Consider the following 21,128-nt stretch of genomic DNA (forward strand, 5'->3'; position numbering starts at 1 on the left):
TTTTTCCAGTATATTAACCAAAATAGTAAATACCATCTATTATTGAGTGTTTGCCATGTGCCAACTACTGAGATAATCACTTCATATCAATGATGTCTTTTAATGCTCCCAATATCCCAGTGAGGTAGGTTTTCTAGTCCCAGTTTTAAAGACGAAACACCTGAGGCTCTGTGGAAAGTGGAAGTTAAGTGACTTGCCTGAAGGCTAAAGATAGTGGCTGGGCCAAGATAAGTCCCAGCCTTGTCTAGTTTCAAAGCCAGTGTGCTTAACTGTGCTACCTTGTCTCCCAGTCTAATAAATTTTGTATCACATTAATAAATATATTTTTCTAGTTATACAAGTAATGACTATGAAGACATTTCAAATATTTTTTCTTTCTGGGATTCCATAAACCAAAAATTTAATGACTCTAGTAATGAATCTTTGGTGATTGAAGATGTGGTTTTAATTTTGATTTGAGTTAAATGTAAATACTCTAGTTTATCAGCTACCTAATAGAGATACTTAATATGTTATCCATTAGTGCTCATCCAACATTTAAACAAAATTTTCATGTATACTTCTTTGTATTTTATTCTGTATAAAATAATTTTCTAATGTTATATAAATTTATATCTAAGATGTTTCCTTACTGTAATCATTTTAAAACATATTTTAAAATATTGGTCATTGTCTCTAATAAAAATTGTTTTAGTATCTTCTTTTATTATATCTATTAGAACTATAAAAACATTGGCCGGGTGAAGTGGCTCATGCCTGTAATCTCAGCAGTTTGGGAGGGCAAAGTGGGTGGATCATCTGAGGTCAGGAGTTTGAGACCAGCCTGGCCAACCTGGTGAAACCCCATCTCTACTAAAAATACAAAAATTAGCCGGGTGGTAGTGGCACATGCCTGTAATCCCAGCTACTGAGGAGGCTGAGGCTGGAGAATCACTTGAGCCTGGGAGGCAGAGGTTGTGGTGAGCTGAGATCGTGCCACTGTACTCCAGTCTGGGTGACAGAATGAGACCCTGTCTCAAAAAACAAAAAAAAATTATAAAAATATTGTATAACCAAATGTTTCATACTATACAGGTAACAACTGAGGATGCTTTTCAGTTATGAATTTGTATCTTTCCAAACCAACATTCTTTATGTCCTAATCTTTTCCTAATAGTTTTGAAAAACAAAAATAATATCAAATCAAAATTTCAAATTTAATGTCACATATGTTTATTCAAAAAAGATAGGCCAAATAAGAAATACAGACTTAAAAGCTTTTATATGTAGTTGGGAAGAAATGACATATTATCTGATTCATGTAAATAATAAATTAGTAATGAGAGTTTTAATCTAATGTTCAAACTTGTTTACTAAGATTATGCAATCATAATACTGAATTATGGACATAATTTTAACGATTCTAAAGATAACCTTGCCTGGTAGCTGGATTTAGAACCCAACTCTCAAGACAGTAGTCTAAGTATTTTACCTAAAATCATTTTAACAAGTAATCTTCATAATGCTTGTATTATTTTCTTCTCTATAGTTGTACACTCATTTTCATGACTTCCCTTTTATTCACAAATCATGTAATTATTTTTATTGCCTGGCCTGGATTTGTGAATAAAAGAGATTGTGACTAGTAGATATGTTTGCTATTCAAAAAGAATAAGTTAATATTGTATATTTTCATGTAAAACATAATTAAGAAACTTTTAATTACTTCAGTTGTTTTTAGTCATAGCTTAGTTTTTAGAGCTATTTTTAAATGCCGTTTGCATACCTCTCTTTTATCTTTCTCTTATCTAAAGACCAAGACATTTGGAGGAGGTGGTGGTGGTGCCAGAAGTAATCTCAATATGAATGCTGCTGGTAACCGAAATAGGGAAGTTTTACAGAAAGAAAAGTCAACCAAATCAGAGGGAAAACATGATGGTGTCTATAGAGAACTGGTAAGGCTAAAGAACCAACCACAAATTTAAAGTGTTACTTCTTTAAATGATTCTTTTATTCTTTCTTACCACCACCACTAGCTTTGTGCAATGTATTATGGATAGATGTTATAACTCTTGAAGGCTTTCATTAAGGATAACAAATCATGAAAAATTTGGAATGTTTGAAAAATAATTTACTTAAAACTTGCATCTCACTTAAATTACTAATAATATATTTTGGAATGGATTGATAAAAAGCCATCAAAAGATGATGCATCGAAAACATACATTTTTCTGTGTTTCCCCACCTTCCCCACATTTTTTGTCAAATTTTGTCCAAAGTGATTTTGTTTTGTTTTCTACTGCTTTTTGGGAAGAATATTGTAAAACAAGCATATGTATTATGTGGACCCAATTGCAAAATATTGTTGAATTTTTAAGATAAATGAGTGGAGTCAAACATACTTCTGGCATGCTGCAGTGTTCTCAAATCTAAGGATGTTGGCAAAAATTCATTTTCCTCTGCCTTTAGAGGTTGAATGACTTTGGTTGATTTTTCTCTATAGTGTACAAATTATGCAAAAACAGCTTAAACCATGGGGGTTTATTATTTCATATAACAAGAGTTCAGAGGTAGATGGTTACAAGTGTGGGTAAATTCAGCAGTATAACAATATTAGAGCATTTATGGGTATTTCCATGATTTCTTGGCTTTCTCCTTAGTGTTATGTAACTGCTCAATGGATTGACCTTACCTACTGCCTAAATAGAGCTGATTTATCAAGACAAGGGAATTACAGTAGAGAAAGAGTAATTCATGCAGAGCCAGCTATCGTGAGTGACTGGAGTTTTATTATTGCTTCAAATCAGTCTCAGCGATCATTCAGGGATCAGAGCGGTTTTTTTTTGTTTTTTGTTTTTTTTGAGATGGAGTTTCATTCTTGTTGCCCAGGCTCAGGCTGGAGTGCAATGACTCAGTCTTGGCTGACTGCAACGTCCGCCTCCTGGGTTCAAATGATTCTCCTCTCTCAGACTCTTGAGTAGCTGGGATTATAGGCACCTGCCACCACACTCAGCTTTTTTTTAATTTTTATTTTTAGTAGAGACAGGGTTTCACTATATTGGTGAAACTGGTCTCAAACTCCTGACCTCAGGCGATCCACCCACTTCTGCCTCCCAAGGTGCTGGGATTACAGGCGTGAGCCACCATGCCCAGTGGGATCAGAGTTTTTTAAGGACAAGTTGGTGGGTGGGAGAAGCCAGTGAGCCAGGAGCACTGATCTTAGGAGCAGTTTGCAGAGGGTCAGAATCTTGTAGCCTCCAGCTGTATAACTCCTAAATCATAATTTCTAATCTTATGACTGTGATGGTTAATACAGCGTGTCAACTTGATTGGATTGAAGGATACAAAATACTGATCCTGGGTGTGTCTGTGAGGATGTTGCCAAAGGAGATTAACATTTGAGTTAGTGACCTGGGAAAGGCAGACCCACCCTTAATCTGGGTGGGCACAATCTAATCAGCTGCCAGTGTACAATATAAGCAGGTAGAAAAATATGAAAAGACAGACTGGCCTAGCCTCCCAGCCTACATCTTTCTCCTGTGCTGGATGCTTCCTGCTGTCAAACATCAGACTCCAAGTTCTTCAGTTTTGGAACTTGGACTGGCTCTCCTTGCTCCTCAGCCTGCAGATAGACTGTTGTGGGACCTTGTGAGTTAATACTTCATAAACTCCCCTTTATATATATATATATATTTTCCATTAGTTTTGTCCCTCTAGAGAACCCTAATACGGATTTTGGTACCAGGAGTGGTTCTAGAGGAACAAAATTTTAAGGATGTGGTTCTTTCGTTAGATTTGGGGTTTTTGGAGTTGGCTGCTTACTATAATTAGATCCAAAACTGCTAAGGACTGTACTGCTAATAGTGTGGAGAACACTGATTGTCCTTCGCATGAACTTTTTAGAGAGTTATGCAAAATAAATACATTTGACATTTTTGGTTCATCACTTACGAGAGGCAAGGAGTTTAGTAACTGTATACATAATACCTTTGACCATATATGGAGAACCAGGGAACAAAATGAAGCTGGTTGGTTGCTCCTAAGTTCAGTGGACAAAGTGATGAAAGAAAATAATGAAAGGCATCCTATCTCCTGGCTTCAGAACAGATACTGAGCCTCAAATCTGCTAAGATTGCTCTGAGTGAGAGCCTTATTGTTACTGGTGGGGTCCTTGTTCTTAGAACTCCCAAGATGGTGGCCGGCTATTTCCAAGATGGCGGCAAGCCTCTTGTTCTCTGACCTGGCCTTCTTGGCCTCATGGATTCTAAGGAATGGAACCTTGGGCCATGAGGTGACTGGTACAGCTCTATTAGAAGTGATGAGTCACAGAAGAAAACCGTGGAACCCAGCTACTGGTGTTCAGCTCAATTAGGACAAACCTGGGACTTAGCCATACAGGAAAAATGGCGAGCCTTTAGCCTGATAGGAAGCGGCAGCTGGCATCCCGCTGGATCAGAAACGCAGTGGACACCTGCTGGATCTGGAGGTGTGGAAGTTAACGGCGGGTCTTCGATGGCGGCGAACAGCAGTGGTGGACGTCAAGTGAAAACTCAGCTTGAGCCATAACAAACATGGACCAGAAGATTGTGCAGTTGCAAGATTTAATAGAGTGAAAACAGAGCTCCCATAAAATGGGCGAGGACCCTAAGGGGGTTGTTGTTTCCAGCTTGAATATCTGGGTTTAGATCCCAATCATTGTCCCTCCCCCTGTCCCGCTGTGCTCTCAGGCGATAGATGATTGGTTATTTCTTTACCTCCTGTTTTTCCTAATTAGCATTTTAGTGAACTGTCTTTACTACCTGATTGGTCGGGTGTGAGCTAAGTTGCAAGCCCCGTGTTTAAAGATGGGTGCAGTCACCTTCCCCAGCTAGGCTTAGGAATTCTTTGTCGGCCTAGGAAATCCAGCTAGTCCTGTCTCTCATTATCTCCTGTGGAGAAAAAGCTGAAATTGTGGAAAAACAGACACAAGTTTTTATCATGCGGGTGGCTGACATGCAGTGAAAGGTGCATGCACAGCCTTGCCAGGTGTCTACTGTTAAAGTGAGGGCATTGATTGGAAAAGAGTAGGACCTTGTAGCTTGGAATGGGGACGTGTGGGTAGACCCTGATGAAGCTGGGGACACTGAGTTTATAAACTCTGATGAATTTTTTTTGCTAGAAGAAATAGCTTCCCCATCCGCAGTAATAGCTTGAGTTTTCTAATTTATTTAAACAGAAATCTGAAGGGCAAACATGGGAATGTATATTCAGGGTGTGAGATAATGGTGAAAGGAACATAGAGTTGGATCAGGCTGAATTTGTTGATTTAGGCCCGCTATGTAGGGACTCTGCATTTAATATTGCAGCTCTGGGAGTTATAAAATAAAAAGTCTAATAGTTTATTTGCTTGGTTAACTGAAATGTGGATTAAAAGATGGCCCACTGTGAGCGAGCTGGAAATGCCTGATCTCCCTTGGCTTAATGTAGAGGAAGGGATATAAAGGCTTAGGGAGATTGGGATGGTGGAGTTGATTAGTCTCTTTAGACCTACTCATTCCAACTGGGAGGGTCCAGAAGATATACCTTTGACCAACGCCTTGCAAAATAGATTTGTGAGGGCAGCACAGGCCTCTTTGAAGATGCCCTGTAATTGCTCTTCTCTGTATGTCAGAGCTAACAATGTGAACTGCAGTCACTCAACTACAAAATTTAAATACAATGGGAATAATTGGATCCCAAGGTGGCAGGGACCAAGTGGGGGCACTCAACCATCAAAGGCAAGGTTAAGTGTAGCTCCTGTAGTGGACAGCAGAGGCAAAATGGCAATCAGAATAATCTGACTTGTGTAGAGCTCTGGCACTGGCTAATTAATCATAGTGTTCCTAGATGTGAAATTGATAGGAAGCCTACTGCATTCCTACTTAATTTAGGCAAGCAGAAAGCTTCTAGGTCTAATGGACAAAAGATAATTTGAATTATGAAAGTAGAGATTTGCAGCCCCTCAATTTTCAGCCAGTTTACAGATCCAGAACCCCTTTAATGAAGGGGAGGCTGGGTCCCATTGAGGAAGGACCCCGCTACATTACTGACAGTTTATGCAGTGAATCTTTCTCCTATCCTTCTCCAAGGAGACCTCCAGCCTTTTACCAGAGTAACTGTGCACTGGGGAGAGAGAAATGATCAAACATATCAGGGACTACTGGAAACTGGCTCTGAGCTGATGTTGATTCCAAGGGACCCAAAATGTCATTATGGCCCCCCAGATAAAGTAGGGGCTTTTAGACGTCAGGAAATTAATGGAATTTTAGCTCAGGTCCAAATTACAGTGGATCCAGTGGGTACCTGGACTCATCCTGTGGTCATTTCCCCAGTGCCAGAATGCATAATTAGAATAGACATACTTAGCTGCTGGCAGAATCCGCACATTGGCTCCCTGACTGGTAGGGTGAGGGCGTTTATGGTGGAAAAGGCCAAATGGAAGCCATTAGAGCTGCCTCTACCTAGAAAAATAGTAAATCAAAAACAATATTGCATCCCTGGAGGGATTGCGGAGATTAGTGCCACCATCAAGGACCTGAAAGACATGGGTGGTGATTCCCACCACATCCCCATTCAACTCTCCCATTTGGCCTGCTCAGAAGACAGATGGATCTTGGAGAATTACAGAAGATTATCAAGTGGTGACTCCAATTGCAGCTGCTGTACCAGATGTGGTTTCATTGCTTGAGCAAATTAACACATCTCCTGGTACCTGGTATGCAGTCATTAACTTGATAAATGCCTTTTTCTCCATTCTGGTCCATAAGGCCCACCAGAAGCAATTTGCCTTCAGCTGGCAAGGCCAGAAATATACCTTTACTGTCCTTCCTCAGGGGTATATCAACTCTCTGGCTTTGTGTCATAATTTTATTCAGAGAGAACTTGATTGCTTTTCACTTTGCAATATATCACACTGGTCCATTACACTGATGACATATGCTGATTGGATCCAGTGAGCATGAATTAGCAAACACAGTGGGCTTATTGGTAAGATATTTGCATGCCAGAGGTTGGGAAATAAATCCAACTCAAAATTCAGGGATGTTCTGCCTCAGTAAAATTTCTAGGGGTCCAGTGGTGTGGGGCGTGTTGAGATTCCTTCTAAGGTGAAGGGTAAGTTGCTGTATTTGGCCTCTCCTATAACCAAGAAAGAGGCATAGTGCCTAGTGGGCCTATTTGGATTTTGGAGGCAACACATTCCTCATTTGGATGTGTTACTCTGGCGCATTTATTGAGTGACCCAAAAGGCTGCTAGTTTTGAGTGGGGTCTAGAACACGAGAAGGTTCTGCAACAGGTCCATGCTGCTGTGCAAGCTGCTCTGCCACTTGGGCCATATGACCCAGCAGATCCAATGGTGCTTGAGTTGTCAGTGGCACAGACACTAGTTGGAGCCTTTCGCAGGCCCCCATAGGTGAATCACAGCAGAAGTCTCTAGAGTTTTGCAGTAAGACCCTGTCATCTTCTGTGGATAACTGCTCTTTTTTTGATAGACGGCTCTTGGCCTGTTACTGGGTTTTGGTGGAAACTGAACATTTGCCTGTGGGTCATTGGGTCACCATGCAACCTGAACTGCCTATCATGAACTGGGTGCTTTCTGACTATCTCACCATAAAATGTCCCATGCACAGCAGCATTCCGTCATCAAATGGAAGTGGTATATGTGATTGGGCTTGAGCAGGTCCTGAAGGCACAAGTAAGTTACATGAGGAAGTGGCTCAAACGCCAATGGTCTCCACTCCTGCCATCCTGCCTTCTTTCCCCCAGCCTACACCAGTGGCCTCATGAGGAGTCCCTATGATCAATTGACAGAGGAAGAGAAGACTGGGGCCTAGTTCACAGAGGTTCTGCACAATATGCAGGCACCACCTGAAAGTGGACAGCTGCAACCTACAGCCCTTTTCTAAGACATTTCTGAAGGATAGCAGTGAAGGGAAATCTTCCCACTGGGCAGAACTTCAAGCAGTGCACCTAGTTGTGCACTTTGCATTTAAGGAGAAATGTCGAGATGTGCAATCATATACTGATTCATGGGCTATAGCCAACGGTTTGGCTGGATGATCAGGGACTTGGAAGAAGCATGATTGGAAAATCAGTGACAAAGAAATTTGGGAAAGAGGTATGTTGATGGACCATTCTGAGTGGTCAAAAACTGAAGATGTTTGTATCCCATGTGAGTGCTAACCAATGGGTGACCTCAGCAGAGGAGGATTTTAGTAATCAAGTGGATAGGATGACCCATTCTGTGGACACCACCTCAGCCTCTGTTCCCAGCCACCCCTGTTATATCCCAATGTGACCAGGAACAAAGTGGCCATGGTGGGAAGGAGGGAGGTTATGCATGGACTCAGCAACATGGACCTCCACTCACCAAGGCTGACCTGGCTATGGCCACTGTTGAGTGCCCAATTTGCCAGCACCAGAGACCAATACTCAGCCCTCAATATGGCACTGTTCCTTGGGGTGATCAGCCAGCTACCTGTTGGCAGGTTGATTATATTGGACATTTTCCATCATGGAAAGGGCAGAGATTTGTTCGCACTGGAATAGACACTCACTATCTGCCTAAGTAATTTCTTCTTATCTCCTGTATCATTCCCCCCTCTGGAGTGGTAACCCTAACTGCTGTTACGGGGTGTTGGACGATGACTCTTTTGGCTACTTCCTGCTGAAAAGAGGCATTGTGCAGGGAACAACAGCTAAGGCTCCTCCTAGGGTCAATTTAAAGGTCCTTGGAAGAAAGGCATGTACATGTGTTGTTCTGTCTACAGCACCATTTGGAGTTTGATTGCTGTCAGCCATTCCAATGGGTTGTAATACTGGTTTGCCTCCACCAGATGTTGCTGAAACACTAATATAAATGGAACATGCCTTTTGGGATAAGTGGCATTGGATTTGGATGGCTAGAGTAACTTCAGTGTTAACCTTGGCTAAATCTTTTCTGCAGTTATTAATTCCATGCTTAAACTTTCCAGCTTGTCCTAAACATCCTTCTTTTTAAACAACCAATGATTCTTTCTAGGACAAGTGTTTACCATCCGTAAAATCCTTTTATGACTTCCCCAAACCATCCACAGCTTGCTTAAACCTTCTAACTTGTCCTAAACATCCCTCTTTTAAACAACCAACTATTCTCTTTAGGACAAGTACTTACTATACAAGATCCTTTCTTATATAAAATCTCTTTCCTTTATAACCTTATTTGCATAGCCAGAGTGTGACATATTACCAAACCCAACACAGTTCTAGGAGATTCATTGATAGTGAAATTTTTGTGCTTCTTTTTTGTTGGTAATTATTATTCCTGCTATTAGGATAACAATTAAGCAAAATACTATAGCAATGGAAACTGTCTGATATTCCAGTCAGAAGGTGGTTACTTGTATAACCTTACTGCAAATAGTAGAGTGAGTATAGCAACTCCCACAAGTGTTGTATAGTACGTAATTTCCATCTAAAATTTTACTTGCTAAGATACAGAATTTCCCTTTGGGAGTCTATGAAGTTCCTTGGTTTTATCTTCCCAAACGAACCTCTGGGTTATGGACACCCTACTCACTTTCGTTACGTGGCAGAATTTGGAGGATAATTGTCCAGAACTAGGATGTTGATACAGATTTTTACATTAGCCATCCCTTTTTGTTTCTTCCAAGCTACAGGAGATTACCACTTGATTTCACAGGAATAAGCAGAGTTAGTCTGAAATGTCAGCAAAATAAACTAAAAAAATTAATGAGACTGGAATTTAATGACAAATGTATAAGCTTTGGAGCATAATTTTTCTCTTCCTAGTCCTTTTGGTAAAAACAAATTATGATAGGACTGTATTTTTTGTAGAATAAACTTTAGTCTTATACTTGGCCTGATTATTTGCATAAAGTACATCAAGAATGATTATTTCTATATAGGCCTTTTGGATTGTCTTTGATGAAACTCTGTTCCACAAGGAACCTCAGATAAGATCTTTTAAAGCTGAGCTCAGCCATGGGTTTGTATCTTCAGATACCAGTGAGTTGGGTGATCCTCTCCTCTAAAGGTCCCAGGATAAACTGGGAGCTCCTGGTCCTGTTAGAAAGTGACATTCTTTACTGACCACAGGTCAGGAACCCTGTACAGGGACTATATATATATATAGGTATGAGGCCAGTTCTCTCCATGGGAATTTTATTGTCTCTGCAAGTTGAGATTGACTCCTTAAAGAAAAGCATATCCTTCCAGTCAAAGCCTTGGTAGAATAACCAGTTTTTCTAATTGTGTCCTGTTGCAAAAGGAAAATGGATTCTTATTGAACTGATGCAAACTATACATTGCAATAACTTAAGAGTACTCAGAGATAGTTTTGAAATTCTAGAGGAACCAGGCAGAGAGAAACAAACATGCTCCAAACTTTGTTGACAGAAGTACAGCTTATTCAATTATTAAAGGCCATAAATAGTTCAAAATAAGTTTCCTTGACTCTGAAAGACAAACAAGGATCATCAATATTGTAAGAAAAATAAAAAAGATTGCTTTAGCTTTCTGAGTTTAGTCCATTTAGTTAACTTCTGTTTTGCTTGATACTTGTGAACATATCAGTTCTTCTTGAATCCTGTACCTTCTCTATTCCAGTGTTACAATCTTCAAAGCTATTAGAGAGCACTGGTTAAAGTTGTATAGCTTGATTGTAACCTATCTTTTGAGAAGGAACAAAGCAAGACACGAATTGTCTGCAAATGACAACATTTTCAGGGTAGTTAGAGTTAAAAACGTGACTGATGAAGTTTAGTTATCTGTCGTGTACAGTAACTTGACAACCTTAATTATGATTAATAGCGTATACTTAGACATTAGAATTTTAGAAATTCCATACAATTTTGGAACATATTTTAGTATTATTCACCAAAATATAACTTAAGATTGCACATCATTTCAGCAATATCATGTAACTAAACGTGTCAAACAATCCTGTTTACCTCTTCTCTGGATGTATCAGGGGCCCTCTGAACCATCCAGAAAGCAAGGTTTCAGGAAAGAAAATTTTAAAATTTGAAGTTTGATTTTGGGACGCCTGTTAAATGTTGGAGGGCTTAAAACACTTGATGTTATGAAATAGAATTCCATGTTGCTCAAAAGGCAAAAGTCTTTCATTAGCCTTTACTATTACATGAGAATCCTCTTGAAAGCCAAATTGTACCCTTGCGTTAGTTTATTAATCTTAACCCCAATTGGTTTAAACAAAACCTTATAGATGATTCCATCTAATCTTAACCAGTTTGACTGTAAGTGAAATCTTTACAATCCTTTTATAACACTTTTTGCTAAAGGGCAGTTTGGCATCAGAAGAAAACCTTGTTGTGCTTTTATTTCGATGCTCAATTTATGAAAAGATCATATAATACTTTTTTGAATTTAGTTAATGTTTATGCATTTTTTGCAAAATTAATTTTTAAAATTTTAGAATTTTAAAAATCTTTTTATAACTTGCTGAAACCTCAAGCTTTATCTTATCAAATCTAAGATAATCACTCGTCGCTGGCAAAATTTACATTTTCATGCTTTCTTATGATCTTTTACTAGAAAACACATTTTACTGTTTTTATACACCTTGCATGTAAAACTGTTTAGTGGTCTCTAATGCATGTTGCAATGTAAACTCTTAGCAGCTTTTACATTTGGTGAAAAACCTTGTTAGTAAGCAATTTTAATTGTCTACCAGGTATGGAGCCTAGGACCCAGACAAAAGGGAAGATAAGGTCTGACTCTTTCCAGCATCTAACTCCATATGTCCCAGGCCTTGCCTATCTATAAAGCAGACAGTTTACAACCTTGAAACATTTAGCAAACCTAGTACCTAAACTCGTATGATTTAGACCACATATTTGCATTTTGATGACACTTCCATTTTACCATCCTTAAGCCATTTTGTTTCTTTTTTTTTTTTTTTTTAATAATACTTTAAGTTCTAGGGTACATGTGCATAACGTGCAGGTTTGTTACATATGTATACTTGTGCTATGTTGGTGTGCTGCAACCATCAACTTGTCAGCACCCATCAACTCGTCATTTACATCAGGTATAACTCCCAATGCAATCCCTCCCCCCTGCCCCCTCCCCATGATAGGCCCCGGTGTGTGATGTTCCTCTTCCCAAGTCCAGGTGATCTCATTGTTCAGTTCCCACCTATGAGTGAGAACATGCGGTGTTTGGTTTTCTGTTCTTGCCATAGTTTGCTGAGAATGATGGTTTCCAGCTGCATCCATGTCCCTACAAAGGACACAAACTCATCCTTTTTTATGGCTGCATAGTATTCCATGGTGTATATGTGCCACATTTTCTTTTTTTTTTTTTTTTTTGAGATGGAGTCTCGCTCTGTCGCCCAGGCTGGAGTGCAGTGGCCGGATCTCGGCTCACTACAAGCTCCGCCTCCCGGGTTTACGCCATTCTCCTGCCTCAGCCTCCCGAGTAGCTGGGACTACAGGCGCCCACCACCTCGCCCGGCTAGTTTTTTTGTATTTTTTAGTAGAGACGGGGTTTCACCATGTTAGCCAGGATGGTCTCGATCTCCTGACCTCGTGATCCGCCCGTCTCGGCCTCCCAAAGTGCTGGGATTACAGGCTTGAGCCACCGCGCCCGGCCCACATTTTCTTAATCCAGTCTGTCTCTGATGGACATTTGGGTTGATTCCAAGTCTTTGCTATTGTGAATAGTGCCGCAATAAACATACGTGTGCATGTGTCTTTATAGCAGCATAATTTATAATCCTTTGGGTATATGCCCAGTAATGGGATGGCTGGGTCATATGGTACTTCTAGTTCTAGATCCTTGAGGAATCGCCATACTGTTTTCCATAATGGTAGAACTAGTTTACAATCCCACCAACAGTGTAAAAGTGTTCCTATTTCTCCACATCCTCTCCAGCACCTGTTGTTTCCTGACTTTTTAATGATTGCCATTCTAACTGGTGTGAGATGGTATCTCATTGTGGTTTTGATTTGCATTTCTCTGATGGCCAGTGATGATGAGCATTTTTTCATGTGTCTGTTGGCTGTATGAATGTCTTCTTTTGAGAAATGTCTGTTCATATCCTTTGCCCACTTTTTGATGGGGTTGTTTGTTTTTTTCTTGTAAATTTGTTTGAGTTCTTTGTAGGTTCTGGATATTAGCCCTTTGTCAGATGAGTAGATTGCAAAAATTTTCTCCCATTCTGTAGGTTGCCTGTTCACTCTGATGGTAGTTTCTTTTGCTGTGCAGAAGCTCTTTAGTTTAATGAGATCCCATTTGTCAATTTTGGCTTTTGCTGCCGTTGCTTTTGGTGTTTTAGACATGAAGTCTTTGCCCATGCCTATGTCCTGAATGGTACTACCTAGGTTTTCCTCTAGGATTTTTATGGTATTAGGTCTAACATTTAAGTCTCTAATCCATCTTGAATTAATTTTCGTATAAGGAGTAAGGAAAGGATCCAGTTTCAGCTTTCTACTTATGGCTAGCCAATTTTCCCAGCACCATTTATTAAATAGGGAATCCTTTCCCCATTTCTTGTTTCTCTCAGGTTTGTCAAAGATCAGATGGCTGTAGATGTGTGGTATTATTTCTGAGGACTCTGTTCTGTTCCATTGGTCTATATCTCTGTTTTGGTACCAGTACCATGCTGTTTTGGTTACTGTAGCCTTGTAGTATAGTTTGAAGTCAGGTAGCATGATGCCTCCAGCTGTGTTCTTTTGACTTAGGATTGTCTTGGTAATGCGGGCTCTTTCGTGGTTCCATATGAACTTTAGAGCAGTTTTTTCCAATTCTGTGGAGAAACTCATTGATAGCTTGATGGGGATGGCATTGAATCTATAAATTACCTTGGGCAGTATGGCCATTTTCATGATATTGATTCTTCCTATCCATGAGCATGGTATGTTCTTCCATTTGTTTGTGTCCTCTTTTATTTCACTGAGCAGTGGTTTGTAGTTCTCCTTGAAGAGGTCCTTTACATCCCTTGTAAGTTGGATTCCTAGGTATTTTATTCTCTTTGAAGCAATTGTGAATGGAAGTTCATTCCTGATTTGGCTCTCTGTCTGTTACTGGTGTATAAGAATGCTTGTGATTTTTGCACATTAATTTTGTATCCTGAGACTTTGCTGAAGTTGCTTATCAGCTTAAGGAGATTTTGGGCTGAGACAATGGGGTTTTCTAAATATACAATCATGTCATCTGCAAACAGGGACAATTTGACTTCTTCTTTTCCTAACTGAATACCCTTGATTTCTTTCTCTTGCCTGATTGCCCTAGCCAGAACTTCCAACACTATGTTGAATAGGAGTGGTGAGAGAGGGCATCCCTGTCTTGTGCCAGTTTTCAAAGGGAATTTTTCCAGTTTTTGCCCATTCAGTATGATATTGGCTGTGGGTTTGTCATAAATAGCTCTTATTATTTTGAGATACCGAATTTATTGAACATTTTTAGCATGAAGGGCTGTTGAATTTTGTCAAAGGGCTTTTCTGCATCTATTGAGAAAATAATGTGGTTTTTGTCTTTGGTTCTGCTTATATGCTGGAGTACGTTTATTGATTTGCATATGTTGAACCAGCCTTGCATCCCAGGGATGAAGCCCACTTGATCATGGTGGATAAGCTTTTTGATGTGCTGCTGGATCTGGTTTGCCAGTATTTTATTGAGGATTTTTGCATCGATGTTCATCAGGGATATTGATCTAAAATTCTCTTTTTTTGTTGTGTCTCTGCCAGGCTTTGGTATCAGGATGATGTTGGCCTCATAAAATGAGTTAGGGAGGATTCCCTCTTTTTCTGTTGATTGGAATAGTTTCAGAAGGAATGGTACCAGCTCCTCCTTGTACCTCTGGTAGAATTCAGGTGTAAATCCATCTGGTCCTGGACTTTTTTTGGTTGGTATGCTATTAATTATTGCCTGCATTTCAGAGCCTGCTGTTGGTCTATTCAGGGATTCAGCTTCTTCCTGGTTTAGTCTTGGGAGAGTGTAAATGTCCCGGAAATTATCCATTTCTTCTAGATTTTCTAGTTTATTTGCGTAGAGGTGTTTATAGTATTCTCTGATGGTAGTTTGTATTTCTGTGGGGTCGGTGGTGATATCCCCTTTATCATTTTTTATTGCATCTATTTGATTCTTCTCTCTTTTCTTCTTTATTAGTCTTGCTAGCGCTCTATCAATTTTGTTGATCTTTTCAAAAAACCAACTCCTGGATTCATTGAGTTTTTGGAGGTTTTTTTGTGTCTCTATCTCCTTCAGTTCTGCTCTGAGCTGAGTTATTTCTTGCCTTATGCTAGCTTTTGAATGTGTTTGCTCTTGCTTCTCTAGTTCTTTTAATTGCGATGTTAGAGTGTCAATTTTAGATCTTTCCAGCTTTCTCTTGTGGGCATTTAGTGCTATAAATTTCCCTCTACACACTGCTTTAAATGTGTCCCAGAGATTCTGGTATGTTGTATCTTTGTTCTCATTGGTTTCAAAGAACATCTTTATTTCTGCCTTCATTTCGTTATGTACCCAGGAGTCATTCAGGAGCGGGTTATTCAGTTTCCATGTAGTTGAGCGGTTTTGATTGAGCTTCTTAGTCCTGAGTTCTAGTTTGATTGCACTGTGGTCTGAGAGACAGTTTGTTATAATTTCTGTTCTTGTGCATTTGCTGAGGATTGCTTTACTTCCAATTATGTGGTCAATTTTGGAATAAGTGTGATGTGGTGCTGAGAAGAATGTATATTCTGTTGATTTGGGGTAGAGAGTTCTGTAGATGTCTATTAGGTCTGCTTGCTGCAGAGATGAGTTCAATTCCTGGATATCCTTGTTAACTTTCTGTCTCGTTGATCTGTTTAATGTTGACAGTGGGGTGTTGAAGTCTCCCATTATTATTGTATGGGAGTCTAAGTCTCTTTGTAAGTCTCTAAGGACTTGCTTTATGAATCTGGGTGCTCCTGTGTTGGGTGCATATATATTTAGGATAGTTAGCTCTTCCTGTTGAATTGATCCCTTTACCATTATGTAATGGCCTTCTTTGTCCCTTTTGATCTTTGATGGTTTAAAGTCTGTTTTATCAGAGACTAGTATTGCAACCCCTGCTTTTTTTGTTCTCCATTTGCTTGGTAGATCTTCCTCCATCCCTTTATTTTGAGCCTATGTATGTCTCTGCATGTGAGATGCGTGTCCTGAATATAGCAGACTGATGGGTCTTGACTCTTTATCCCGTTTGCCAGTCTGTGTCTTTTAATTGGACCATTTAGTCCATTTACATTTAAAGTTAAGATTGTTATGTGTGAACTTGATCCTGCCATTGTGATATTAACTGGTTATTTTGCTCGTTAGCTGATGCAGTTTCTTCCTAGCCTCGATGGTCTTTACATTTTGGCATGTTTTTGCAATGGCTGGTACCGGTTGTTCCTTTCCATGTTTAGTGCTTCCTTCAGGGTCTCTTGTAAGGCAGGCCCGGTGGTGACAAAATCTCCAAGCATTTGCTTATCTGAAAAGGATTTTATTTCTACTTCACTGATGAAACTTAGTTTGGCTGGATATGAAATTCTGGGTTTAAAATTCTTTTCTTTAAGAATGTTGAATATTGGCCCCCACTGTCTTCTGGCTTGGAGAGTTTCTGCCGAGAGATCTGCTGTTAGTCTGATGGGCTTCCCTTTGTGGGTACCCCGACCTTTCTCTCTGGCTGCCTTTAAGATTTTTTCCTTCATTTCAACTTTGGTGAATCTGGCAATTATGTGTCTTGGAGTTGCTCTTCTCGAGGAGTATCTTTGTGACGTTCTCTGTATTTCCTGAATTTGAATGTTGGGCTGCCCTACTAGGTTGGGGAAGTTCTCCTGGATGATATCCTGAAGAGTGTTTTCCAACTTGGTTCCATTTCCCCCCTCACTTTCAGGCACCCCTATCAGATGTAGATTTGGTCTTTTTACATAAACCCATACTTCTTGCAGGCTTGGTTCATTTGTTTTTCTTCTTTTTTCTTTAGATTTCTCTTCTCACTTCATTTCATTCATTTGATCCTCAATCGCTGATACTCTTTCTTCCAGTTGATCGAGTCAGTTACTGAAGCTTATGCATTTGTCACGTATTGCTCGAGCCATGGTTTTCATCTCTGTCAGTTCGTTTATGGCCTTCTCTGCATTAATTATTCTAGTTATCAATTCTTCCACTCTTTTTTCAAGATTTTTAGTTTCTTTGCGCTGGGTACGTAATTCCTCCTTTAGCTCTGAGAAGTTTGATGGACTGAAGCCTTCTTCTCTCATCTCGTCAAAGTCATTCTCCGTCCAGCTTTGATCCATTGCTGGCAATGAGCTGTGTTCCTTTGGAGGGGGAAATGCGCTCTTATTTTTTGAATTTCCAGCTTTTCTGCCCTGCTTGTTCCCCATCTTTGTGGTTTTATCTGCCTCTGGTCTTTGATGATGGTGACGTACTGATGGGGTTTTGGTGTAGGTGTCCTTCCTGTTTGATAGTTTTCCTTCTAACAGTCAGGACCCTCAGCTGTAGGTCTGTTGGAGATTGCTTGAGGTCCGCTCCAGACCCTGTTTGCCTGGGTGTCAGCAGCAGAGGCTGCAGAAGACAGAATATTGCTGAACAGCAAGTGTACCTGTCTGATTCTTGCTTTGGAAGCTTCCTCTCAGGGGTGTACTCCACCCTGTGAGGTGTGGGGTGTCAGACTGCCCCTAGTGGGAGATGTCTCCCAGTTAGGCTACTCAGGGTTCAGGGACCCACTTGAGCAGGCAGTCTGTCCCTTCTCAGATCTCAACCTCCGTGTTGGGCGATCCACTGCTCTCTCAAAGCTGTCAGACAGAGTCGTTTGCGTCTGCAGAGGTTTCTGCTGCTTTTTTTTTGTTGTTGTTGTTTAGCTGTGCCCTGCCCCCAGAGGTGGAGTCTACAGAGACAGGCAGGCCTCCTTGAGCTGCTGTGAGCTCCACCTAGTTCGTGGTTCCCAGGGCTTTGTTTACCTACTTAAGCCTCAGTAATGGCGGGCGCGCCTTCCCCATCCTCGCTGCTCCCTTGCGGTTAGATCACAGACTGCTGTGCTGGCAATGAGGGAGGCTCCGTGGGCATGGGACCTTCCCAGCCAGGTGTGGGATATAATCTCCTGGTGTGCCCGTTTGCTGAGACCCTTGATAAAGCGCAGTATTGGGGTGGGATTTACCCGATTTTCTAGGTGTTGTGTGTCTCAGTTCCCCTGGCTAGGAAAAGGGATTCCCTTTCCCTTTGCGCTTCCCAGGTGAGGCGATGCCCTGCCCTGCTTCAACTCTCGCTGGTGGGGCTGTAGCAGCTGACCAGCACCGATTGTCCGGCACTCCCTAGTGAGATGAACACAGTACCTCAGTTGAAAATGCAGAAATCACCTGTCTTCTGTGTCGCTCACGCTGGGAGCTAGAGACTGGAGCTGTTCCTATTTGGCCATCTTGCTCCACCCCCACCCATTTTGTTTCTTAAAAATTAAAGTCACATGAACTAAAAGGCATTGCACCTTTTATCTTTCCTTAAAAAAATATTTGATTTGGTGGTAGCTGGCAAGATGGCTGAACAGGAACAGCTCTGGCCTGCAGCTCCCAGCAGATTAATGCAGAAGGCAGGTCATTTCTGCATTTCCAACTGAGGTACCCAGCTCATCTCACTGGGACTGGTTAGACCGTGTATGCAGCCCATGGAGGGTGAGCTGAAGCAGGGTGTGGTGTTGCCTCACCCAGGAAGCACAAGGGGTTGGGGAACTCTCTCCCATTACTAAGGTAAGCCATGAGGTATTGTGCCATGAGGAATAGTGTACTTCGGCCCAGATACTATGCTTTCCCAACAGTCTTCGCAACCCGCAGACCAGGAGATTCCCTTGGGTGCTCATGCCACCAGGACACTGGGTTTCAAGCACAAAACTGATGGCCTTTTGGGCAGACACTAAGCTAGCTGCAGGAGTTATTTTTTCATACTCCAGTGGCGCCTGGAATGCCAGCAAGACAGAACTGTTCACTCCACTGGAAAGGGGGCTGAAGTCAGGGAGCCAAGTGGTCTACCTCAGCGGATCCCACCCCCACAGAGCCCAGCAAGCTAAGATCCACTGGCTTGAAATTGCCGCTGCCAGCATCGCAGTCTGAAGTTGACCTGGGATGCTTGAGCTTGGTAGGGGAGAGGGGTGTCTGCCATTACTGAGGCTTGAGTAGGCAGTTTTCCCCTCACAGTGTGAACAAAGCCACCGGGAAGTTTGAACTGGGCAGAGTCCACCACAGCTTAGCAAATCCGCTGTAGGCAGACTGCCTCTCTAGATTCCTCCTCTCTGGGGAGGGGATTTGTGAAAGAAAGGCAGCAGCCTCAGTCAGGGGCTTATAGATAAAACTCCCATCTCCCTGGGACAGAGCAACTTGAGGAAGGGGCGGCTGTCGGCACAGCTTCAGTAGACATAACCATTCCTGCCTGGCGGCTCTGAAGAGAGCAGCAGATCTCTCAACACAGTGCTTCTTAACTAAAGAAGCATGTTCTAACCCCATGCAAGGAAGCTAAGAACCTTGAAAAAAGGTTATAGGAATTGTTAACTGGAATATCTATTTGAGAGAAGAACATAAATGACCTGATGGAACTGAAAAACACAGCACGAGAACTTCGTGAAGCATACAGAAGTATCAGTAGCTGAATTGATCAAATGGAAGAAAGGATATCAGAGATTAAAAATCAATTTAATCAAATAAAGCGGGAAGACAAGATTAGAGAAAAAAGAATGAAAAAAAGGACTATGTGAAAAGACCAAACCTACGTTTGGTGTACCTGAAAGTGACAGGGCGAATGGAACCAAGTTGGAAAATACACTTCAGGATATTATCCAGGAGAACTTCCCCAACCTAGCAAGACAGGCCAACATTCAAATTCAGAAAATACAGAGAACACCAGAAAAATACTCCTTGAGAAGAGCAGTCCCAACACACATAATCATCAGATTCACCAAGGTTGAAATGAAGGAAAAAATGTTAAGGGAAGCCAGAGAGAAAGGTTGGGTTACCCTCAAAGGGAAACCCATGAGACTAACAGCAGATCTCTCTGCAGAAACCCTACAAGCCAGAATAGTGGTGGCCACTCTTCAAAATTCTTAAAGAAGAGTTTTCTTTAAGAATTTCATATCCAGATTTCATATCCAGGCAAACTAAGCTTCAAAAGCAAAGGAGAAATAAAATCCTTTACAGACAAGAAAATGCCAAGAGATTTTATCACCACCAGGCCTGCCTTACAAAGAGAGCTCCTGGAGGAAGTGCTATATATGGAAAGGAACAACTGGTACCAGCCATTGCAAAAGCTTACCAAATTGTAAAGAACGTCAACACTGGCTGGGTGGGGTGGATCACAAGGTCAGGATCAAGTTTGAGGAGTTTGAGACCAGCCTGGCCAACATGGTGAAACCCTGTCTCTACTAAAAATACAGAAACTAGCTGGGCATGGTGGTGCATGCCTGTAATCCCAGCTACTTGGGAGGTTGAGGCAGGATAATCTCTTGAACCCGGGAGGCGGAGTTTGCAGTGTGCCGAGATTGCACCACTGCACTCTAGCCTGGGTGACAGAGCGAGAGTATTTAAAATTAAAAAAAAAAAAAAAAGAAAGAAAAAAAGAACATCGACATTATGAAGAAACTGCATCAACTAACGGGCAAAATGACCAGCTAGCATCATAATGACAGGATCACACTCACACATAACAATATTAACCTTAAATGTAAATGGGCTAAATACCCCAATTAAAAGGCACAGACTGGCAAATTGGATAAAGAGTCAAGACCCATCAGTGTGCTGTATTCAGGAGACCCATCTCACATGCAAAGACACACATAGTCTCAAAATACGGGGATGGAGAAATATTTACCAAGCAAATGGAAAGCAAAAAAATGCAGAGGTTGCAGTCCTAGTCTCTGATGAAACAGACTTTAAACCAACAAAGATTGAAAGAGACAAAGAAGGGCATTACGTAATGGTAAAAGGATCAATGCAAGAAGAGCTAACGATCCTAAACATATATGCACCCAATACAGGAGCATCCAGATTCATAAAGCAAGTTCTTAGAGACCTACAAAGAGTCTTAGATTCCCACACAATAATAGTGGGAGACTTTAACATCCCACTCTCAATATTAGATCATCGAGACAGAAAAATTAACAAGGATATTCAGGACTTCAACTCAGCTCTGG

General features: G+C 41.1%; 1 protein-coding gene across 3 annotated transcripts in view; it reads left to right on the top strand.

The window, feature by feature from the left end:
* Window positions 1–21,128, top strand: part of TDRD3 (tudor domain containing 3) — a 201,819-nt gene that overhangs the window by 106,258 nt on the left and 74,433 nt on the right. For all 3 annotated transcript variants that reach the window (XM_025364720.1, XM_025364719.1, XM_025364721.1), the window contains exon 8: window positions 1,794–1,934. In XM_025364720.1, coding sequence (XP_025220505.1) covers window positions 1,794–1,934 — 141 coding nt within the window. The remainder of the gene's footprint in view (window positions 1–1,793; window positions 1,935–21,128) is intronic.

This window comes from Theropithecus gelada, chromosome 17 (genome assembly GCF_003255815.1).
Source record: "Theropithecus gelada isolate Dixy chromosome 17, Tgel_1.0, whole genome shotgun sequence".
Taxonomy (NCBI): Eukaryota; Metazoa; Chordata; class Mammalia; order Primates; family Cercopithecidae; genus Theropithecus; species Theropithecus gelada.